This window comes from Rhinolophus sinicus, linkage group LG03, assembly GCF_036562045.2.
Source record: "Rhinolophus sinicus isolate RSC01 linkage group LG03, ASM3656204v1, whole genome shotgun sequence".
In the NCBI taxonomy this organism is placed as follows: domain Eukaryota; kingdom Metazoa; phylum Chordata; class Mammalia; order Chiroptera; family Rhinolophidae; genus Rhinolophus; species Rhinolophus sinicus.
The window spans coordinates 167,176,393-167,197,595 of NC_133753.1; the positions used below are offsets into that span (position 1 = coordinate 167,176,393).

Sequence of the window (21,203 nt, forward strand, 5' to 3'; positions counted from 1 at the left end):
AACTATCATCCCTTTGATAAAATTTGTTTTTCATGTATATACATATGTTTATATATATATATATATATATATATATATATATATATATATATATGGATATACACATATTTATATGGATATACTGGGGGTGCCAAAAAATGTGCATAAGTGGACACTTTGGTCAGTGTTGCTCAAGCAGTAGTTCGCCGTAATCAGAAGTGTCTGGACGCTGATGGTAACCCCTATGAACACCTCTTGTAACTGCAGAAGTCAAACGTAACTTGTATTCATCTTTTGTTATCGGTATATATTGAGTATTACAATATCAATACAGTTTTCCTTTCTTAAAATGTATATACAGAGATCTATAGGGGACACTTTCCAAGGGCATTGAAAGTGGCAGCTTTCATAACATTTTATGTTTAGAAAATAACACGGTCTACCAGTAATGTCCCGTTTATCAGGAATAAGAACAGGGTTATGGAATATAAAATTCATGCTGAATTTTAGCTTTATTAATGAACTTACTTTCAGAATATTTTGCTTGATTAAAAATTTGTGCACTTTTATCTTCTAGTCAACAGAAATCAAAATGCAGAGATCAAAACACAGTGTCACATACCTGTGTCTGTTTAAGACCAATATCCATTCTTTCAAGAAGGTTGTTTAAAAAAGCTGTAACACTTTCCCAGGGGTAAATACTGTTAGAACCATCCAGCACTATGACTATGTCCAGCTGAGTGCTGCATTCTGCAAAAAAGGGAATCGATTGTTCAAATTGGAGTCTCTCTTTTTAGAGATATATGAAGCATTTTCTTGCCTAAAAGAAGCTCAGTTTAAAAGATTAACTATGTTTTACAAAGTGAACACATTGATTTTTTTAATCAGAAAAAGTAGGTTTAGAAAAAGTAAAAGTGATAAATGCTCACTGCACTCAATGATAATTGGTGTGGGATTCTTATCAAGTAAAAAACCACCTCTATTTAATTTTAATGAACATTGTATAAGTTATCTTTGGAAATTTCCTCAATATGAGTTTTATGTAACAGTTCTCATTCTGTGTGCATTTCAAGTGAGGTTACGATCCTCAAAGAAACTCACCCTTTAAATACAAACAATGTGACAGCTTCAGCTATGATGTTTAAATATGACTCTCTAAAGGTTATTTACGCTAATATCAGTTCCAAAAATAGCAGTGAGGTTTGGTTATATATTGGCAAAGCAAACATTTACCTAAATTGGTAATGCTGGTAGCTGAGAAAATATATCAAGCTTTTTGATATGCTCCTTTGTATACATATGTCTCATTAATTGCTTACGCTTTCAAACTTGCAAGACAATTGCATAAAATTTGTACCTTGTACAGGGGCAATGGAGTTCACGACTTGAAATGTGGGGCTGACATCAGAACAGATTCCAGTTGTGTAATGCAAATGTCCACATCTATAGGCATATAAGGGCCCACATGCCTTTTAAAAATGGAAAACAAAATGAAAAAAACTGCAGATTAAAATTATGTAACAGATTTTAATAGACTTACAATGATAGCATTCCTGGTTCATTAACCATCATTACTCTGCTTTCTTACCAGAAACCCTCCATTTGGGTTGGTGACTAACGTTGATCCAAACGTCATGTTCTCCTTTACTTCTGAGACATTGGGAATTGATGTATTAACTAAAAATAGAACAAAATTTTATGAGGGTTGAAAAAATGAAATTAAATATCTCTCATTAAAACGTTCTAACTTGCTTTGCTCAAATCATAGCACATTCTTCTTTTGATTCAACTAAACAATCTTGAAAGTATATTAAGGAATATAATGAACAAGCTAAGGCTGAAAATATGGCTTATGTCCCAGAAACTTTGTCTGGATCACCATCCCAAATAGTTTTGCTGAACTGTAAAAGAATGCAGAACTATCAGGGCAACTAGAATGTGGGATTGTCTTTCACACATTTTTGCTAATTAAAACAAACAAAAAATTTATTCTTATAATATTGTAGATATAATGTAAACTTACACATGTATCTTACGTGTTATATCTATATGTTATAAGTGACCAATAATGAAACATAACTTTTGGCAAGAAGAGGGAAACTGGATAGAAAACCAGAAAAGAAAACTCAAATACAAACTTTTGGATCATTAACTTCAATATCATGGGCACATCATGAGGGTTACAAAGAAAACTGGAGCAGGATTAGAGCAGTGTCAGGAAGTTTGAAGAAAAGAAACACAATGAAGGGACTATCTTTGACATTCCACATAGGAATGTTAGGTCGTAAAGTAAGCCAACCTGGCAAAATTGGCAAAAAGTTCTTCTTACTCACAGTAAAAAAAAGAAAAAAAAAAGATTGGACAGGAAAAGCAAAATCTTCTGAACTCTGCTTAGTGTTGACATATTTGAAAGTGGCAAAACTCAAGGTCAAGAAAGATTTGTCTCACTGTTCCTGCCCAGAAGAGTTTCCTACCTTAAGATTATACATAGATTTAAGGAGGGAATAGAAGCAGAGATTCCCGAATGGTCCCACTGACTTCTCTACCTGAACCTTGGTCTTTACCCAGAGTTTAGTCTGATTTGCTTTGAAAGCACCTGGAAACGGGCTATCACCTACAATAGTCTTGAATAATCTGGATTAGAGTTTTTAATACTAGGGTTGGTCCAGGATGAACAGTCCCTGGGACATTAGGGACTACAGCAGAAACTTTTCTACCGTTCTGTTTTCTGTTTGTTTGTTTTTGAAATGATAACCCCAATAAGTTTATTTCCCATCTGATACTATATATAATTATTACAATATTATTGACTACATTCCTTGTGCTGTACTTTTTTTTTTTATGTTGAATCTTTCAAAGTTGCTGAGTTTGTTTATTATTTTTAACAGTATTTTTTTCTGTTTTTTTTGTTTGTTTGTTGTTGTTAACATTTTTTTTAATTTTATTAGTTTCGGGTTTACAAAACGGGGATACGAAAGTCTACTGTTCTTGACATAGTTAAAGTCTCTATGCTAATGCTAAAAACTCTATTCCAGTTTCCAGGAATGGAGGAGTATGTTCTGTCAGAACAACTGTTTTCCAAATAACAAATATAAACGCTAGGAAAAGGAAAATAAAATATATGAAACAACCATCTGAAGGCACTGGAAAGTAACCAAAAGCAGGCAGAAACTGGAGAGAAGCTTATGCTGGTAAGAAGAGATTAGCACAGGGTGAGTTTCCTCTTTTTTGTATTCGTTTTTTCCTAAGGGAAGGCCCTAGTCGGTGGCTAAATCTCAAATAGAACTCTCTCAGTCTTACAGTCTTGAAAGAGAGGACAGAAATTGGGACAATGGCAGCAACTGCAAAGTGCAGGGAAATATCTTGGAAAGTAGAGCCACGAAAGAAGAGTTTTAATATATACATACATATTCTGTCCAAATAGCTGAATGACCTGAACTGTATATATGCATATATATATGTTCATAGATTAGTTTTAACAGCCCAGCTTCCCAATGAAATTTGGAAATTGAGCTCAGCCAAGCAAATTGCTTTGCTAAACAAAAAGTTAAGGCTATTTAAAGGCATACAACAGATCTAGGTCTCCACACTTATAACTCAAAAGTATAATCCAGGATACAATCCAAAATTACTAAACATAAGAAGAAACAGGAAAATGTGACCCAACTTCAAAAGAGAAGTAATAAATGGAAAGTGATGTAGATATATTCCAGATGTTGGAATTATCAAGCAAGGATATAAAAGCAGCTATTATAACTATGCTTATGCATATAAAGGAAAAATGTTCATAATAAATAAAGCAATAGGAAATTTTAAAAAAGGAGAACTGAAAAATATAATATCTGAAATAAAGCTGTAGGTTATGAGTCAATTCCATGTTATTTAATATTGTATAAAACACTGACAGGTTTCTGATTGCTGGATAGTTCTAATAGGAATTTTCTAGTCATGTTCTAACCACAGTGATATTTCTATCAAATATCTCTATTTCAATGTAAATTTACCTTGTGCTATTCTCTTTTTTTTTTTAAATTAAGTTTATCTATGTCAATTCCTCTTGTGCTATTTTATTTTAAAAAACAAACACTAAGTTATATTTTGTGGAGGAAATGTGATGGGCAGGTTTTATTTGGAAAAGTTGTTTCATGTTACCACTGGTTTACAATGGATTCTGAACGATGGAGGCTGTTAAAAGTTACAAAACCAGTAAGATCTTCTAAATCTCTGGATAGTCTATGGTGAATTTCTAAAGCAAATGGAGAGCAGAGGGAAACAAAATGTCATTTAATGTGAATTTGAATGAAAAGAATTAAAGAATGTTTATAGATTAGTTTTAATATTTTCTTGAGTTGGTTGAAATTGATTTTTAGTTAGAATACTGGGCAAAATTTAGGACCAGACTTGAACATTCTGAGTTACATACCTGGTAGATCCAACTTTATGCAAGGTAATGATTCTCCTCTTCCAACTGGACATTTATAGACATCTCCAGTTCTGTTCTTGGGTTGGCCAACTAAAGGAGAACCAATAAGCACCCTGGAAGTTAAATAACTCAGTTAACATTTGTGAACAACAAGAAACATTTTGTTCTAGTTATTTTATAACTAATTCTAAGACAACAGACAGCAGTTCCCACAGACATAATCAGATAGTCATCTTCTATTATTAATTTAATGTTATCTAAAATGAGCAGCGTGTCTTTTCCAAACTGCAGATTGATGTGAATTAAAAAAATACCCATAAAATATATGGAGGAGAAATCTCAGTATATTTTATTTGATTGTATTAAATACTATTTTATTATATTTCCTATTTGGGGGCTAAAAATAATAATTAGTGGTTAAGCCTGCTGCTGTGTCAGTTTACAAAATACACATGGAAGTATAAATGCATTTTTCCCATCAGGAACTGATAATTTAATAGAGAAGTTAGGAAATACACTCGCAAACATTTGATCGTCATATGGCTTAGTATTAGTATACGCTAATTTGTAAGCACTTAGAAAATAAGAATAATTATAAGACCCAGGTTAAAATCATTAATGTCTTTTTAGACAGAATTATAAAATATAATCATGATTTTAATTAATGGAAAATATAATCATGATTTATTTCAGTTCTAGCAAACCATTTAACAAGGTGTCCTATGATATCTTCAGAAATAGGATGGATGAATGTGACTGATTGTTAAGGTACTGGCGTGGAACCATAGCTGCTTCATTGCTGGCTAAATAGCTGTACCCAAAGACACCGACTGCTAGTAACCAAAGGATTCCAATTATGCACCATAAGATTACACTTGGGATTGTCTTAGCCCATACTTTACTAACGTCTTGAATGAAGATACAGAAAGCATAAAGGTATTCATCAAGTAAATATGCCTCTTTGGGCATTCAGAAGTATCCCAACATTCTGGAAAAAGAAACTTAAGTCAGCTCAAGTTTAATGAAAACCTATGTAAATAACTTCCCCTAACTGCATACTATTATCTTCATCAGTACAGGATGTGGGAAACCTGACTTAATAGGAGTTCTTGTGAAAAAGTCATGCAGGATTTAGTTGACAGCAAGTAAACATGAACCAACAGTGTCTTTTAGTGCCAAAAATGCTAATGTGACCTTAGGCTGCATTGCTGGAAATAGATGCCTTGGTCAACGAAAGTGATAGCTCCTCTGTGCTCTGCACTGTCAGGCCATGTCTGGAATCTCCAAATTAAGAGGGACATGGGCACAATGGAATGTATTTAGGAGACTAAGACTAAGACGGTTCAGTCTGGTAATTTTGTCAGACCAGAGATGCGAAAGTTGGGGATGTTTAGCATAGAGAAAAACATGTCTGAAGAAGAGTTGAGAGGTTGTATAAGGGTACAGGTGGATAGGGGATACATTTTTTAAAATGTAAGTATGTGAAAGTCTGTCATATTGAAAAGGGATGGGATTTATGTTGTGTAGGTCCTTTGGGAGAAGCTAGTATTAATGGAAATAAATGTAATAACAATTGTAAATACTGAATTGTTGAACGGACTCCCTAAAACATGGTTATGATATAAGGCCTTTGCAAAGCCACTTCTGATATGAATAAATAACCATAAAAATGTTTAAACCCTTTGATATATAATTCTTACTTCTGGAAATCTCTCCTAAAAAACAATGACCTAAAATTAAGGGGGAAAACGTCATGCACAAAGATAATGCTCAAAGTGCTATATATAATAGTGAAAGATTAAAAGAAATATGATGATCAGTAAGAACTAATTAATTATTACAGGGTCATTCTATAGGATATTGCAGTCATAAAAAATAATGGGTAATAAGATTGCAAGGTAAGATTAAAAATTATTTTTGACCTGATTTAAAGTAAAAACCTACCAAATTTAATGAAAATGTATGACATAATTTAAAGTGAAAGATACCAAATTATACTCAATGTGCTCATTATAATAGCAATAATAATAATAGCTATCATTTAATTAATTTATGCCATGTGCCAGACACTGTTCAAAGTGCTTTCCATGTACTGCTTAATTTAATCTTCTTTGTGAAACATAGCACGAGCTTTGTCGCCAGATTTCATAAGTTCAAATCATGACTTTACCATTTACTTAGACGTATGGTTTAGGACAAGTCAGTTACCCTTGGTGCCTTAGTTTCTTCATCTGTAAAATGAAAATAATAAGAGTAGCTACCTCACAGGGTCACTACGAAAATTAAATGTCAATGCACGTAAAACGCTTAAGACAATATTTGGCTCATAATATATACTAAGTGTTAGTTTTTTTGATTATTATTATATTTTTTTTCAGATGATGAAGAACTGCATCTATGTAAAACATAGATTAAAAGGGAACACACCAAAAACATAACAAATTATATTAAAGAGGTTATGGTTAGGCTTTTCCCCTGATATTTTCAAAGCTTTTTTGAGATGTGATTGATTACTTTAGTTTTATAGTTAAAACAGTTTCGAGGAAAGTAGTGAGTGTACCATTATGGAAAGTCTTTCAGTTGAGGCTAGATAGATCGATTAATGGTTATTGAGTCTACATGCTTGGCATTTATGGTAGGCCCTAGGGATATAAAATAGATAAAACACAGTTTTTAACTTTGTTTAAAACTTAGAGGGGAAGCAAAACTATAAATGTACTATAACAATACTAAATAGGTCTGAACTTGGAGCACTTCAGCAAAGACTCAAAAGGAAGAAAGAATACGGCTCTTTTGAGAACTTCAAGTGGCTCACTGCAGCTGGAGTCGAAGTTCAGTCTGGCAAAGTTATCAGGGTTCCAATCGTGAATATTCTTATAGTCCACCTTAAGAACATTAGATGTATTTTATGGAGGGGGAGGTTGGGGACCACTGAATATATCAAAGAGGGATGTGACAGGATCAACTCTAATTTATAAAGTTTATTTGTTTGCAGTATCATGAATAAATTGGGGAGAGGGGCAAATTAGACTCAAAGAGTGGAGGTAAGAGTTCTAAAAATAATCCAGATGAGAAAGGAGTGTCTGAATTAAGGAAGTGAAGACAAAGGAATAACCAATTCTAGAACTATTTAGGATATGTGTCTTAGTTTGGGTTCCCCCCAAAGCATACTCTAGATAAGGACTTTGGTACAGGTAAATTTTGGGGAGGCAATTCTAAGAATGCACTAATGGGGAGGTGGGGAAAATGATGGCGGGAAGGAAAACAGGTTAATAAAGAGTGCACTAATAATGGATTACTTCTGAAGGCAGCTGGGCTCAGTCTTGCTGGGGAACATCTAAGAAACCACATGGAACATATATAAATATGCTGAGAGCATGGTTGAGACCCAGAGTAAATACTACCACCTTAAGATACTAGAGTAAGAAGAGAGCTGAAGGCTAGCATCTAGGGAAAAAGAACACTTGAGATTTCAATGAGCAAAGGAAGGAAACTAGTAGGAGTGATTAGAGAGGAAGAAGGAGGCTCAGGAAACAGTGGTGTCACAGAAATCAAAGAAGGAAAGCATATCAAGAACGGGAGGTGAGAATGGGATCCATAAGTCTAGGGCAGACTTCATTTCAAGTAACATGGCTAAAAATGAGGGAGATAGGCCATGTTAATAAGTGTGGGCTTCTTTTTATTAGGTAAATCACTAGAGGTTTGAGGCAAGTTTAAATTTACTATGGAGGCAACCTGGATATGGTTAACTCATAATAACAGGAGAAAGGCTGATGTCACAGGAGAAGCAGTAGAGTTCCTGAGCAGGTAGAAGGGGCAGATCCAGAAGGTCAGGTTTGTCTTAGAAATGCGGAAGGACTACTATCCCTAGGCAGGGCTCTGGATGGCCTGGTATCCAGAGGTTTGTAAGTGTGGTAGATGGTTCGGAACTGTGTGCATTTTCATGATGAAACTTTGTTTCTCATCCTTCACTGAGACAGAATGAGATATAATTTTTCCTCCTGTTATAACTGGGATTTGCTTGACAAATAGAATGCAGCCAAAATGATACTGTGACTTCTGAGGCTAGGTCTTAAAAGGTTTTGCAGATTCCACTTCACCATTTTTGGAAATCTGAGACCAGCATGCTATGAATAAGCCCAGCATGGCTTAATGGAGGATGAGAGGCCATATGGAGGAGAAGCGTTGTTTGAGCTGACAGCAGGAACTGCCAGATACGAGAGTTAAATCATCTTGGAACCTCCCTCCCAAATTACTAAATGACTGCAGCTTCAGGAATGAGAATTCCTGTGGTTCCCTAGGCAGCAGGGGCACACCTATTCAATCCTGAAAATCTTGAGAAATAATTAATTATTGTTGTTTTAAGCCACTAAGTTTCGGAGTAATTTGTTATGCAGCAACAGCTAACTGAAACAGAAAGGGAGGATAAAGGTTTGATCTAGTGTCTTCTTCCTCTTCCTCTCTCTCTCTCTCTCTCTCTCTCTCTCTCTCTCTCTCTCTCTCTCTCTTCCTTCCTTCCTTCCTTCCTTCCTTCCTTCCTTCCTTCCTTCCGTCCCTACCACCTTCCCTCACTTCCTTCTTTGGAAAATACTAGCTGTAGTCATCTAGTGAGATTTAGTGTGAGAGGTACGGTAGTAGGGTGGTGGGCTTGTAGAAACTAATAAAGATTTAAACTGACAAGGAAGACATAAGCTGGTTAGATAGCCCTTCAGGCCAAGATGAAGTAGATTACAGTAGGTCATGGATGTTTTTGAAGATGTTTCTATTGTAGATGGAAGACAGGCCTCCAAAAGAGCCTTTCAATTCTAAGATTCCATCATCAGATTAGAACAAATTCTAAGTGTGTAGAGAAGAAATGATTAGGTGGAAAATGTGAACTGGGGAAAAATCTAGGATAGTCAATGAAAAGTGAGTCCTGAATAACATGTTAATAGTAAAGTTATTGTGAATTATAAGGCAGGAGGGAAGGGAGATCATGGACAGTTCAGGCGAAATGTGGAAACGATAGTGAGAGCTAAAAATGGAAGGTGAGAAGGAAGTATGAGTGGCTGGAACATGGGAAAAAGTTTCCATATAAACAAGAGCAGGGAAGTTGAGATTGGCTGGCAGTGGACTTTGAAGGAAAGGGAAGGGTCTGGAATTTATATTTGATTTCCAGAACAATAGAAAGCCGCTTAGAGTATGGGGCTCATTGGAAATAACTTGATACAGCAACTGGAACCATGGCCTATTGTGTAATATGGGTGAAGTAAAGATGGAGGTGTGAGAGCTTAGAAAGTGGTAGAGTGCAGCAGGCCAGGACTGAGACAGGTACTGTGAGAGTTGAGGCCAATGGTAAAGAATGGGTTAACAGGACCCAGGACATAAAACAATTATGTGTATTTTTCTAGGAGCTATTTGTTCTGATATCAAGCATAGAGCTCTGGAAAGAACCTGTATTTTACCCCTTAATCCTAAGTAAACCTTACTTTTCCCAAGCTGTGTAAAATAACAAGATCCTAAAAAAGTAACGGCATGGTGTTTATGGAATTTCAAGAATCTCCAGCATTCCCAATTCCCATTATTTTGCTCTATTTTTTTTTCTCAGAGCACTTATCATAGTCTGACATGTGACATAACCTATCTATTCAGTAAGTTTATTATTTATTTTTTGTCCCCCCACCCCCGTGACCAATAGAATATAAGCTCCATGGTAGCAGATATTTTCATCTGTTTTATTCACACATATATTCTTGGTACCTATAACACTGATAAGTACAAAATAAGCAGTCAGTAACTATTTATTAAATGAATGAATTGTGTCAGATACTCTAAGAATCTACATAAGGCCGACCTGGGAATTTTCGACTCATGTGAACAGCTAAGAGGTCCTAATGGGGAAGTTTTTATTTTGTTTTGCTTTTTTTTTCCATTTTAGAGGTTAAATATTTTGCTTAAGCAGGATGCCATACATGTCTTTGGGTAACACAGGAGGCATTTCCACATGTCAAGTTTCCAGAGAATCCTTGTTAGAGGAGAGAACTGGCTGAAAGTCAGAATGCTGCTGTTGCATGTCCTGGGCCTGTCACGTACTTGCTATATTAAACCTTTGGCAATTCATTCTCAGTTTCCTGTTTAGAAAAACGAAGATGATAAGAGTGATACTCACCTAAGCCCACAGTGTCAATGTGAAGACCACGTTGTTTCATGAACCGTGGATGTTTTTATTTTAAAATTTAATGCAAGTTTGCTTTAACCCATTATATTTTATTTCTATTAGATTTTTATTTTTATTTGACATTATTGCAGGGATTTGTCAGTGGATTAAGAGTATTAAAGAATGTTCTGGATTTCATCACTGATCATTAGAGAAACACCTGATGAACTCAAAGATCACTGAAGTGAGAGAAACATCTCTTCTCCATAAAAGCTCCAATTATAATAAAATTTGGTAAACTGAGAGATGTTTGCTATTCATAATAGTCATTATTACCATCGTTATATTTATCTGAAGAGTAGCTGATCTCTGACTACTCTGTTTTTGTGTTTACGTTTTTTCCCCTCTATAAAACAGTTTTCTGGAGATTGGTGTCTCATATTTACATTATTTCATGAACACTCTTTTCACCTAACCCTTTCTTGATGTCCAAGCCAAGTCATTATCAGAGTGCCAAGTACCCCTGCCGCCCAATTAAAAAAAAAACACCAAAAAAAAAAAAAAAAAACACAACAATTTTTAAAAAATAAATGACGTGTTTGGTCATCCTAGAGAATGAAGTTATAAAAATGGCCCCACATTAGCTGTAGTGCTCTCGGTCATGAAAGGTAGAAGGGTGTGAATGAGGTAAGCCAGAGAAATGACAAGTTTGGCAAAGAGGAAATTTCAACTTCAAAAGATATTATAAACAATGTAAAATAAATATTATATTAAAATGCGCAAGAGAACATTTGATAGAACCTTGAAAGAGTCTTTTCTACCCCAAGCTTGAACAGCCTTTATTTAAAACACACATACATTGGAAGCAGGGCATCAATCACAGGAGCCCACTAGTAAACCTTACCAGCATAAAGCAGGGTCCTCTAAGGAAAAGGCATGAAGCCAAAAGATTTGGATACTCACACACACACACAAACACACACACACACACGCACACACGTATACACATACATTGGATTGAGGATTGAGGATTGGCTAGGGAGGTATTTACATCATGAAAATCTGCTGTGAGAATCCAGGCCCATTAAGTCACTGATGTCCCCAAAAATGATTGCCGGAACAACAATTCAAAGAGCATGCACACAATGCTGGAAGGAATGAAACAAAGGAACAACAGACAGTGGAAAGCCCCACACCAACATGTCAGATTTTCCCATTTAGCTGAGACCTCACCCTGCTGGTGATTACCACTGAATCTGGAAGGGCTTGTGCAATGCTGAGCACATTTAAGTTTCTTCTCTTCAAAGCACAAATATTAAACCAATTATGCTCTTTGTGAGTTTTTCTGAACCACATTGCAATTACTCGGTTGCTTCAGCTCATGCTAGCCATAATGAAAAACAGCTGACTTTAATCAGAGCTGTAATATGCTCTGCCACTAAGGAAACGTGGCTTTGGAATCAGTGATATAAAGTAACTTACACTTCACAGTAACCTTTGGAAAGGTAAAGGGTGCATAAGGCTGCCTCTTCTGTTTTTCAGTTCTTTCAAAGTAATTAAAGCACTGCTTTTCAAATACAGAGACTACGCTTGTAATGGACAAACCAGTACTTCTTCTTTAGGCATACTTCAGCCAAGACACAAGATGGCTCAGGGTGATTTTGTAAAAATATGAGATTGATGAGCTTCTAAAATAAGAGCAATAAATATGATTGAGAAAGGTGCCCACTTCTAGAGAAAATTAAATAACAAAATCCATATTTGCCCCAAAACGGAGTGTGCCAAAACACTGTATACACATTTTAAGAAAGAAAACCTGTATTAAAATTGTAATACTCAATATACACCAATAACAAAAGATGAATACAAGTCGTGTTTGACTTCTGCAATTGCAAGAGGCGCTCAGAGTGGTTACCATCAGCGTCCAGACACTTCTGATTACGGGGAACTACTGCTTGAGCAACGCTGGCCAAAGTGTCCACCTGTATACATTTTTTTGGCACCTCCAGTAGGTCAATTATTCCATAGTCCATTTCTTAAAATAAGTTCTGAATCTGATCAGATTTTATAAACACTTACAGAATATCCAAACACGTTTCTAAAATTTATTTTGCCTTCCCAGTGCCTGGATCTCTTTAGAACAATGATATGCTGGTACCATCCTTAAGGGTTTGGACATTTAGATTTTTGTAGCTTGCTTAGTTTTTTTTGTTGTTGCCCTGATTTTTTACACCTTTTCAATAAAATCATTGTAAATACGGAATGCCAAAGTGGAATTAAAGTATCTGAAATCCATATACATTCAAATGCTCAGAAAGTCTTACATGCATATGAATATGGAAAGTCTGAGACTGCAAAGATAATTATTATCAACATTCACTGTTAATATAGTACTACTAAAGAAAAAAGCACTAGACTGGGAGTGGAGAGACTTGAGTTTTATTTTCAGCTCTGGCCCTAAGTAGTTACCTTTCCCTCGGGGAGTCACTTAAAAAGAAAAAAGGTTTTATTGAAGTAAGAATGACATATACAAAGCTGTACATATTTAATGCATACAACCTGATGTGTTTGGAGATCAGTATACATCTGCAAAACTATCACCATAATCTGTGCCATAAACAAACCTGTCACCTCCAAAAGTTTCCTCCTGCCCTCTTTAGTTATTATTACTATTATTATTATTTTGTGGTAAGAACACAACATATGATCTACCTTCTTAGCTAAATTTGAAGCATACGATACAGTATTGTCAACTGTAGGCACTATGTTATAATCTCTAGGACTTACTCAGCTTGCATAACTGAAGCTTTGCACCCTTTGATTGACACCTCCTTTTTTCCCTCTCCTTCCAGCCCCTGTAACCACCATTCTACGCTATGCTTCTATCAGTTTGACTATGGTAGGTCCTTCATATAAGTGGAATCATGCAGTATTTGTTCCAGGTCTGACTTATCTCACTTAGAAAACTGTCCTCTGGGTGCATCCACATTGTCTCAAATGGCAAGATTTCCTTATTTCTTAAAGCTAAATGATATTATGTATACATACATATACATATATGTATAATTTTTAAAACTGTATTCATCTGTCAATGGATATTTAGATTGCTTGCAAGTCTCGGCTATTGTGCATAATGCTGCAGTAAACATGGGAGGGCAGATACATCTTCAAGATCCTGATTTCAATTCCTTTTAGATATTTACTCAGAAGTGAGATGCTGGATCATCTGTCACAGTCCTATTTTTCATTTTTTGAGAACTTTGTATACTATTTTCCATAGTTGCTGCGCCAGTTTTTACATTCCCACCAACAGTATACAAATGTTCCCTTTTTCCCACATCCTTGACAACACTTGTTAGCTTTTGTTTTTTATAGTAGCCATAGAAGAGTCACTTTTAACTTTATTTTTGTGTCTGTTTTTTCATCAATGATAACAAGGAGTTAAATTAAATTCAGTTCTTTAGCCAACAAATAAACACTGAGCACACATTATGCGTAGGAACCCATGCTAGATGCTGGGCAAGTCGCAAGATTGTAAATGGGAACCCAAACCAGTTCTTGCTCTCTACACATTTCCTCTAATATATTAACTTCTCCCTCTTACCTGTTTGCCATTTTTGATTTCCAGCTACTTAGACATTACCTGAACTCCCGCTGTTTAAAACCATACTCATCAATTTCCCGATAAAACTGATTTTCATCTTTTCCTGTATATTTGTCTCTGAATGACAACCCATTTCCCAATGGTCCAGTATAGAAATTTTGGAGTATGTTTGACTTCTCCTACAACTTCATTTGCCATTTCCAAACTTCCACCAAGACTTAATGATTCACCTACATTTGTCTTGGATACTCTTTTTTTTAATTCCATTTCCCCCTAATCTAGTCCCTGACTTCAAGCACCAGCTTGCCGATTTTGCTTGCCTGTTGACTTCTTAGCTTTCAGTCACGCCTGTCTCCAATCTGATCTATATGTAATTTCCTAAACTAAGTTCACAAAACAACCTTCTCAATGTCTTCTACCTAGGTCTAAGCTCCTTTGTCTGGTTTTTAGCTCTGCCAGTGTCCGTTGCTGTCTACCATCCCAACGTCAGACTTGTTTGCTTACCACCGTGCACACTTCTTCTCAAATCTATGCCCTTGCTTATGTGGCTTCCCAACTTGGAGCGACATTTCATCTTTTCTTATTAAAAGGTAAGTCATTTTTTCAAGGCTCAGCTCAAGAATCAAGAATCATTTACTCCTTCTTTGAACTCGATTGAATTAATAGTCTATACTACACTGATTAGTGGTATTCTTTACTTCTATTTCATATATGTCCTCTACTAGATTATAAGCTTATATATTTGTCTTATATCTCCCATAGAATTTAGTATAATGCCAGACTCATAGGATGTATTACATAAATACTTGTTGCTTGACTGGCCTACATTTATACCATGGCTGTAGAAAAAGCTCTAACCTACCAACAAATATTTGTACAGCAACAGCTATGTTAGATTTCATGGGTTAAGCAAGATGTACAAAGCATGGTCTCTAATCTCAAAAAGGTTAACATCTCATTATTCACATCTCACATATGTATATAGAATTCTGAATGGTTCATCTGCCTAAAGTTCAATTCAAACCATTAACATCTATTTTTTGACCTTGTTCTTACTATCCACTCTATGTATTCTTTTGTTTCTTTCCAAAAGTCATTCTGGCTATCTTTCTTTTTTCTCATCTCCACATTCACTTTCTTCAAAGATAGTTATGGGAAGGAAATTCATGAACTGAAGGTCCCATTCAGGCCTGATTTTCAGTTTCCCATTTCTTTGCCTTCTGGTGGCTTGAAAGAGAGAGATTAGAGAATTCAGAGGATGGAAATCTCACAATAGGATGGGCTCTTATAACAAAGAACAAAAAGAGATGGAAAAGATCAAATGGGTGCACTAAGTCTCCTAAGAGGAAATATGAACCTTTTCCTTACTCTATTCAGATTCACTCAGACAATTAGGGACTTCCTGGTATCAGACTATGGTCAGAGAGACAAGACTGAGTGAGAGGGAGCTTACAGGTTCTCCTCAGATCAGAAAATGAAAAACAGACTTTCATAAAATGTTAACAATATTTGATTATCCTTTAAAAAGAGTTCATTTTAAGTAGGTGATTTAAGTTTTTAAGGCTTGCTATTTATTATACTCCTGTTTAAAATTTATGTAGCTATTAGTAACTAGTGAAAATTAACTTTTATATGTAGTTTATGTAAAAGTTAAATTTTTAAAGAAAAAACCACACTGTGTTTCAGTTTATTATATACCTTATGCACAAAGAGAAGCTTGACAGGTTGGTCCACTCACTATTATTCTCCCAGAGGTAAAACTCCCTGAATTGCAAACCTAATGCTTAAAAGAATAAAATGGAGACTGGGATGACTTTGCCAGCTGAACCTTAAAAACGAGAGTAGGGGAGAGTGAGAGCACAGGATGGAAAGACAAAGGATATAAAAACTTTTACTCCATTATGAGATTTCTCATCTGAGATAGTCATAAGGTGAGTAGAAGAGGGAAGCATTCCCACACATTCTAGTTTACACCTAAGATATTAGGTTGGTGCAAAGGTAATTGCAGTTTTTGCAATTATTTTTAACCTTTTAAACAGCAATTACTTTTGCACTAACCCAATGCAATATTTGTACTTAGGAAATGTGAGAATGCAAATTCTTACTTTTGATAGTTCTTAGGGGATTATTATCAAATTAATGAAAAGTAAAAGATAAACATCAAAAAGGCACATCTTTTCATCTATGAAATATAACAGTGATGGATAGATCACAATTTTCCTAGTAGAATTAAATTCCATTTTGTTTATTATTGTAGTTACTAGAAAAATGGGCTTGTTTAGTTTGTTATTAAGCTGAAGCAAAGTTTTACTAACTTCTGTTCTTTTTTCTACAAGATGCAATAAAAAAAAGACTCACTAAAAATTATATTAAGTATAACCCAAAAAAGCTCTAATATTATTTTTGTGTAATTTGCAACAAGTTAAATATGTCTTAAAATCATTAAAAACAAACAAAACAAAAAGCCCTTGTAGATAAAGAGAACAGATTGGTGGTTACTAGAAGGGAAGCGGGTGGGGGTGGGCAAAAGGGGTGAAAGGGGTCAATTGCATGGTGAGGGATGGTAATTAGACGTTGGAGGTGATCACTTTGCAGTGTATACAGATGTTGAATTATAATCTTGTATACCTGAAACAATTTTTTAAAAAAGCCGTAAGAATCATACCTAAAGTGAACTTAACCAATATTAAAGGGCTTAAAAATATGTAAAAGAAATTCAGTAAGGTTCATTATAAGTAGTAGATCAAACTCAGGAGCTCAGTAAAGTGCCAAAAATATAAGCTCAGTATTATATTACAGAAGCAACATGGGACAGCATCTCATCCACCACCTCCCAATCCTTCCTGCTGAATTTCAGCTACTTTAAAATGAGAACAATTAAAGAACTCTTGCCATAAAACATAATTACAGAACAATGGCTATTTTGGATAAGTACCTTCCTTGGAGGCAACCCACGCTTCCACAGACATCACTAACCACTTATTTTAATATTGCCAAGGAAGTTTTCTTTTTTAACTTTGTCAGTGTCCATTACCAAATGATTATTGCATTTTCTACCAAAAATGACTAATTCTGTTGAAGTCTCACAGAACAAATTGTAGCCAGATAATATTTTCCATTACCTTGTGAGAAAACCAAACACCAACAACAGCAAAACCTACTGGCTTACCATTTTCCTTCTTCATTTTCATATTGTTGAACAGTGTATCCAAACATGTCCTCCACGGGGCCGCTGAACGTCATTGAATTTTTCACATCAACATTGAAGGATACGCAGAAGCCTAGAACAACTTTAAGAGGGAAAACAAAGATAGTTACACAGAGTTAACTAAGATTCCATTGTGTTTTGAATTATGTTAGGCATTCTTGAGGTTACCATTGAAAGCTGTGCTCTTATTAAAAAGAGCAATGATGGTCAAGATTGAGAACTGCAAAAAAGGTCTATCATATTAACTTATTACTGACTGGAAATCAACATAAGGGTTTTAAAAAATACAAATATTAACATTCAAACAAACTCCCATAGTAATTTAGTATCTGTATCATTCCCAGACCTTAAGATTTCAGCTGTGTGGGAAAGAGTGAGCAGAAACTCAAGCTCACATATGACTAATGCAGTTACAAAGGGTTTTCCAGTAGTGAGCCCCACAGAAAACCATGGCCCCTACTGAAATGGAAACAGCTTCATTTTCTCACTTTGACTACAGAGGATGCAAGAATCACAATTTAAAGCTTTGGGAGAGGAAGTTTTCTCATTGTTGCTTCTAAAGGGAAGTCAAGGTGATTGTCTCCACTCAGAGATGGGCTTCCTATGCAGGCCTAGGATTTGCTCTGCTTTTCTCTCTGAATCCAACAGTGGATGGAAGGTTACACTAATACACTAAAGCTTCCTTACAGTGTTGGTGGTGGTGATAACCTCACTGGTTGCTGTCAAAATTAAATCAGATGATATAATATATCTAGAGTTCACTCAATGCCTGGCACATATGAGATATTCAATGAGGGTTGATTCTCTTCAATTTCCTTGTAGTTCAGGTAATGGAAACCCTTTATAAATGAGGCTCTCTCCTAAAAGGGTTCTGGATGGTGCCAAATTCTCTCAAATGGATGGTACCAAAATCCATATCTGGTACTGTTTTTTAAAGTATACTTGTGAAGTTCCAAAGTATTCCACTCCTAGATGTAACTCAGAATTCTTCTCAAGGATCACTCCCTTATAAAAACACAGAGCATCATAAGGTGCATTCAGACGTGGTTAAATCTCCTCTCCTTTGTTAAACCATGATATAGCTACATGTATCTTGAGAAATTCCCTTTCCTTACCCACTGTAAACTCTTCTATAAATATAGTCTAAACCCAGACTCTAATTCATTGTATGTTCTAATTCATAACCGTCACATTTTGATAACAATATGAAGTCTTTCTTTGAAGCATAGGATTGTATATAACTTAGAGAAAAGTTTGTTCTTAACAAAATATAATTACATACGTCTATTTACAAAAAATATATACTTATGTATGCCCATTTGTCTTTCTTGATCTCCACACCTGAATATAATCTTTTAACTACTAAACCTTCCTCTTTTCTTTAAAAAAAAATCCCTCATACAGATAATTATTAAACACTATATACATTGTAGTTATCTCTGTGAGTTTTACCCCTAGATTGAAAATTTATTTATTTATTTTTATTTTTTAAATTTATTTTTCAATTACAGTTGACATATACTATTATATTAGTTTCACATGTACAGCATAGTGAGTAGACATTTATATACCTTATGAAGTAATCACCCCGATAAGTCTAGTACCCATCTGACACCATACATAATTATTACAATATTATATTCCGTAGGCTGTACTTTATACCCTTGTGACTATTTTTTTAACTGCCAACTTACATTTCTTTTTTTCCAAGTTTATATTTCTTAATCTCTTAATCTTTTTCACCCAGCCCCCTCACTCCTCCTCCCATCTGGTGACCATCAGTTTGTTCTCTGTATCAGACTGGAAAATTCTTAAAAGCAGGGGTCTCTTACTCATCTTTCTTATTCTTCCTCAAAATCTAGCACAGCTCCTTGTACACAGATGAGCAATATCATGTAGAATGAAAGATAACACGCAGAAGGAAGAAGCGCGCCAGTTGTAGCTGGAGGTGAACTGGCAACAATTTCATCTTAGTCAAGACTTTATGGAGATGGAAACTTTCAAGTTAGATTTTGAAGGGGAGTGAGAGATGTGACTTGGCAGTGAGAAGAAAATACGTCCCAAGGATTTAGGAGGGTCTCTGCAGCAACAAGACTTAGGACAGGACAAATATGGTAGCAAGATGATAGAGACATTTGCCTGGCTCGCGTGGAATATGCAGAAAAAGAATCGATGGGTAGCACAGGTCCATTTATGTACATTTCCTGTTCATTCTTCAAGGGTGATGGAGAACAGCTGGTTACCATCTTCCACATAATAGCCTTTCATATATTCGAAGACAGTTTTAAACCCTGTTGACTCTCTACTCCAAACTATTAATAAATAGTACATGCTCCTACCCTTTCCTCACAGGTTTAGTTTTATTTTTTGAACAGTTTCAACAAATTATTTTTGATATGAGCAACACACAAAATAGTACTTCTACAGTGGGATTTCTCAACTTCGGCACTATTGACATTTTGGGTGAGAACATTATTTGTTATGAGGGGCTCTCCTATGCATTGTATTTAGCAGCACCCCTGGGCCCTATCCACTTGATGCCAGTAGTACCCTCTGAGTTGTGAAGACAAAAATGTCTCCACACAGTGCCAAATTCCCCTGAGACCAAATCACCTGAGTTTAAAACCATTGTTCTATGGATAAGGACCAGAACACCACCACCAATGATTTTGTTGAAAAAGATGACTGAAAACCAAGGCAGCAACGTCTGTATCACCTGGGAGCTCATGAGAGGTCCAGATATCTCAGGTCCCTTCTTCCAGATTTTCTGAATCAGTATCAATGTCCCAACAAGATCTCCAGGAATCTGATTCCTGTTAAGGTTTGAGAGGAAGAGATCTGTAACATGGTACCCCTCTTTCGTAATTGATGCAGGTAACAAAATTTACCTAAATTAAAAGTTCTCAGCATCCTTTAGACAAAAGAGGAAAGGGATTATCATTAATCAAGGTCAAGTCACCCCTCTCGAAGGATTTTTCCATCACTTCATCATCTTTAGTATACGCTCTCCCAAAGGCCGTTCATGGTACCCCCCCAATATAAGAGCAAAGCTTTTGGTTTCCTTTTTGGGCCTGTTTGTTTATTCTACATGTTGTGTGGAATGTCCGGGGGTGTGTGCTGAACTTTTTTCATTTCCTGTCCTCAGAATTCTCCAGGCAATTTGCCCAAAGTGATTGTAAATCAGCCTCTTTCATGTTTGCTAAGGCACCAAGGAGCACGAAGCACAGGAGATGACATAAAAAAAATAGTTTACATTTTGTTCTTTTGATTTAAAGGAGTGCATAAACAGTAAAAGCAGCTACTCATACTTTTAGTTCAATGCTCGTTTTGTTATACTAAGTTGTCTTGGAACTTTATGTACCAGAAGTAAAGCAAAATCATACTTACTCTCAATCAAAGTCAAACAAAAACAAAACATACAAACAAACAAAACTGAGGTGGCTTTAGGGGTCATACAGGGTGAAAATCATTGGAAATGAAACATAGACAGTAGTCAGATGTCAAAAGTAAATTCTGATTTCACATCTACCAGCAAAAATAGGTTTTTTTTCCCCCTTAACAATAACAACAATATCGTGTACTTGCTATGTGTTACTCTTCACATGCTCCTTCTCATATAATTTGCCCAAACCCTATAATTAAACAATGTTATTATCTCCACAGTGCAGATGAGGAGAAGGGGGCTCAAGATGGCCGAGAAATTTGTCCACATTTCCCCAGGATTCCCAAGTCATTCATATTGATTCAGTTTTTATGACAGCCCTAAACTGGGAAGGGCTAGTAGAAAGTGACATGATGGGTTTAGAAGAAAGGCTACTATCATTCCATGTCATTTCATCTCTTGAGAAGCAGA

At 35.6% G+C, this 21,203-nt stretch overlaps 1 protein-coding gene across 1 annotated transcript in view; it reads right to left on the reverse strand.

Moving 5' to 3' along the window:
* The window catches only part of ITGA1 (integrin subunit alpha 1), a 157,440-nt gene that overhangs the window by 80,604 nt on the left and 55,633 nt on the right, over window positions 1-21,203 (reverse strand). The window contains exons 2-6 of the mRNA XM_019736210.2: window positions 17,312-17,432; window positions 4,403-4,515; window positions 1,568-1,656; window positions 1,337-1,448; window positions 602-729 (exon numbers count right to left, since the gene is read on the reverse strand). Of these exons, the coding sequence (XP_019591769.2) occupies window positions 602-729; window positions 1,337-1,448; window positions 1,568-1,656; window positions 4,403-4,515; window positions 17,312-17,432 (563 nt within the window). The remainder of the gene's footprint in view (window positions 1-601; window positions 730-1,336; window positions 1,449-1,567; window positions 1,657-4,402; window positions 4,516-17,311; window positions 17,433-21,203) is intronic.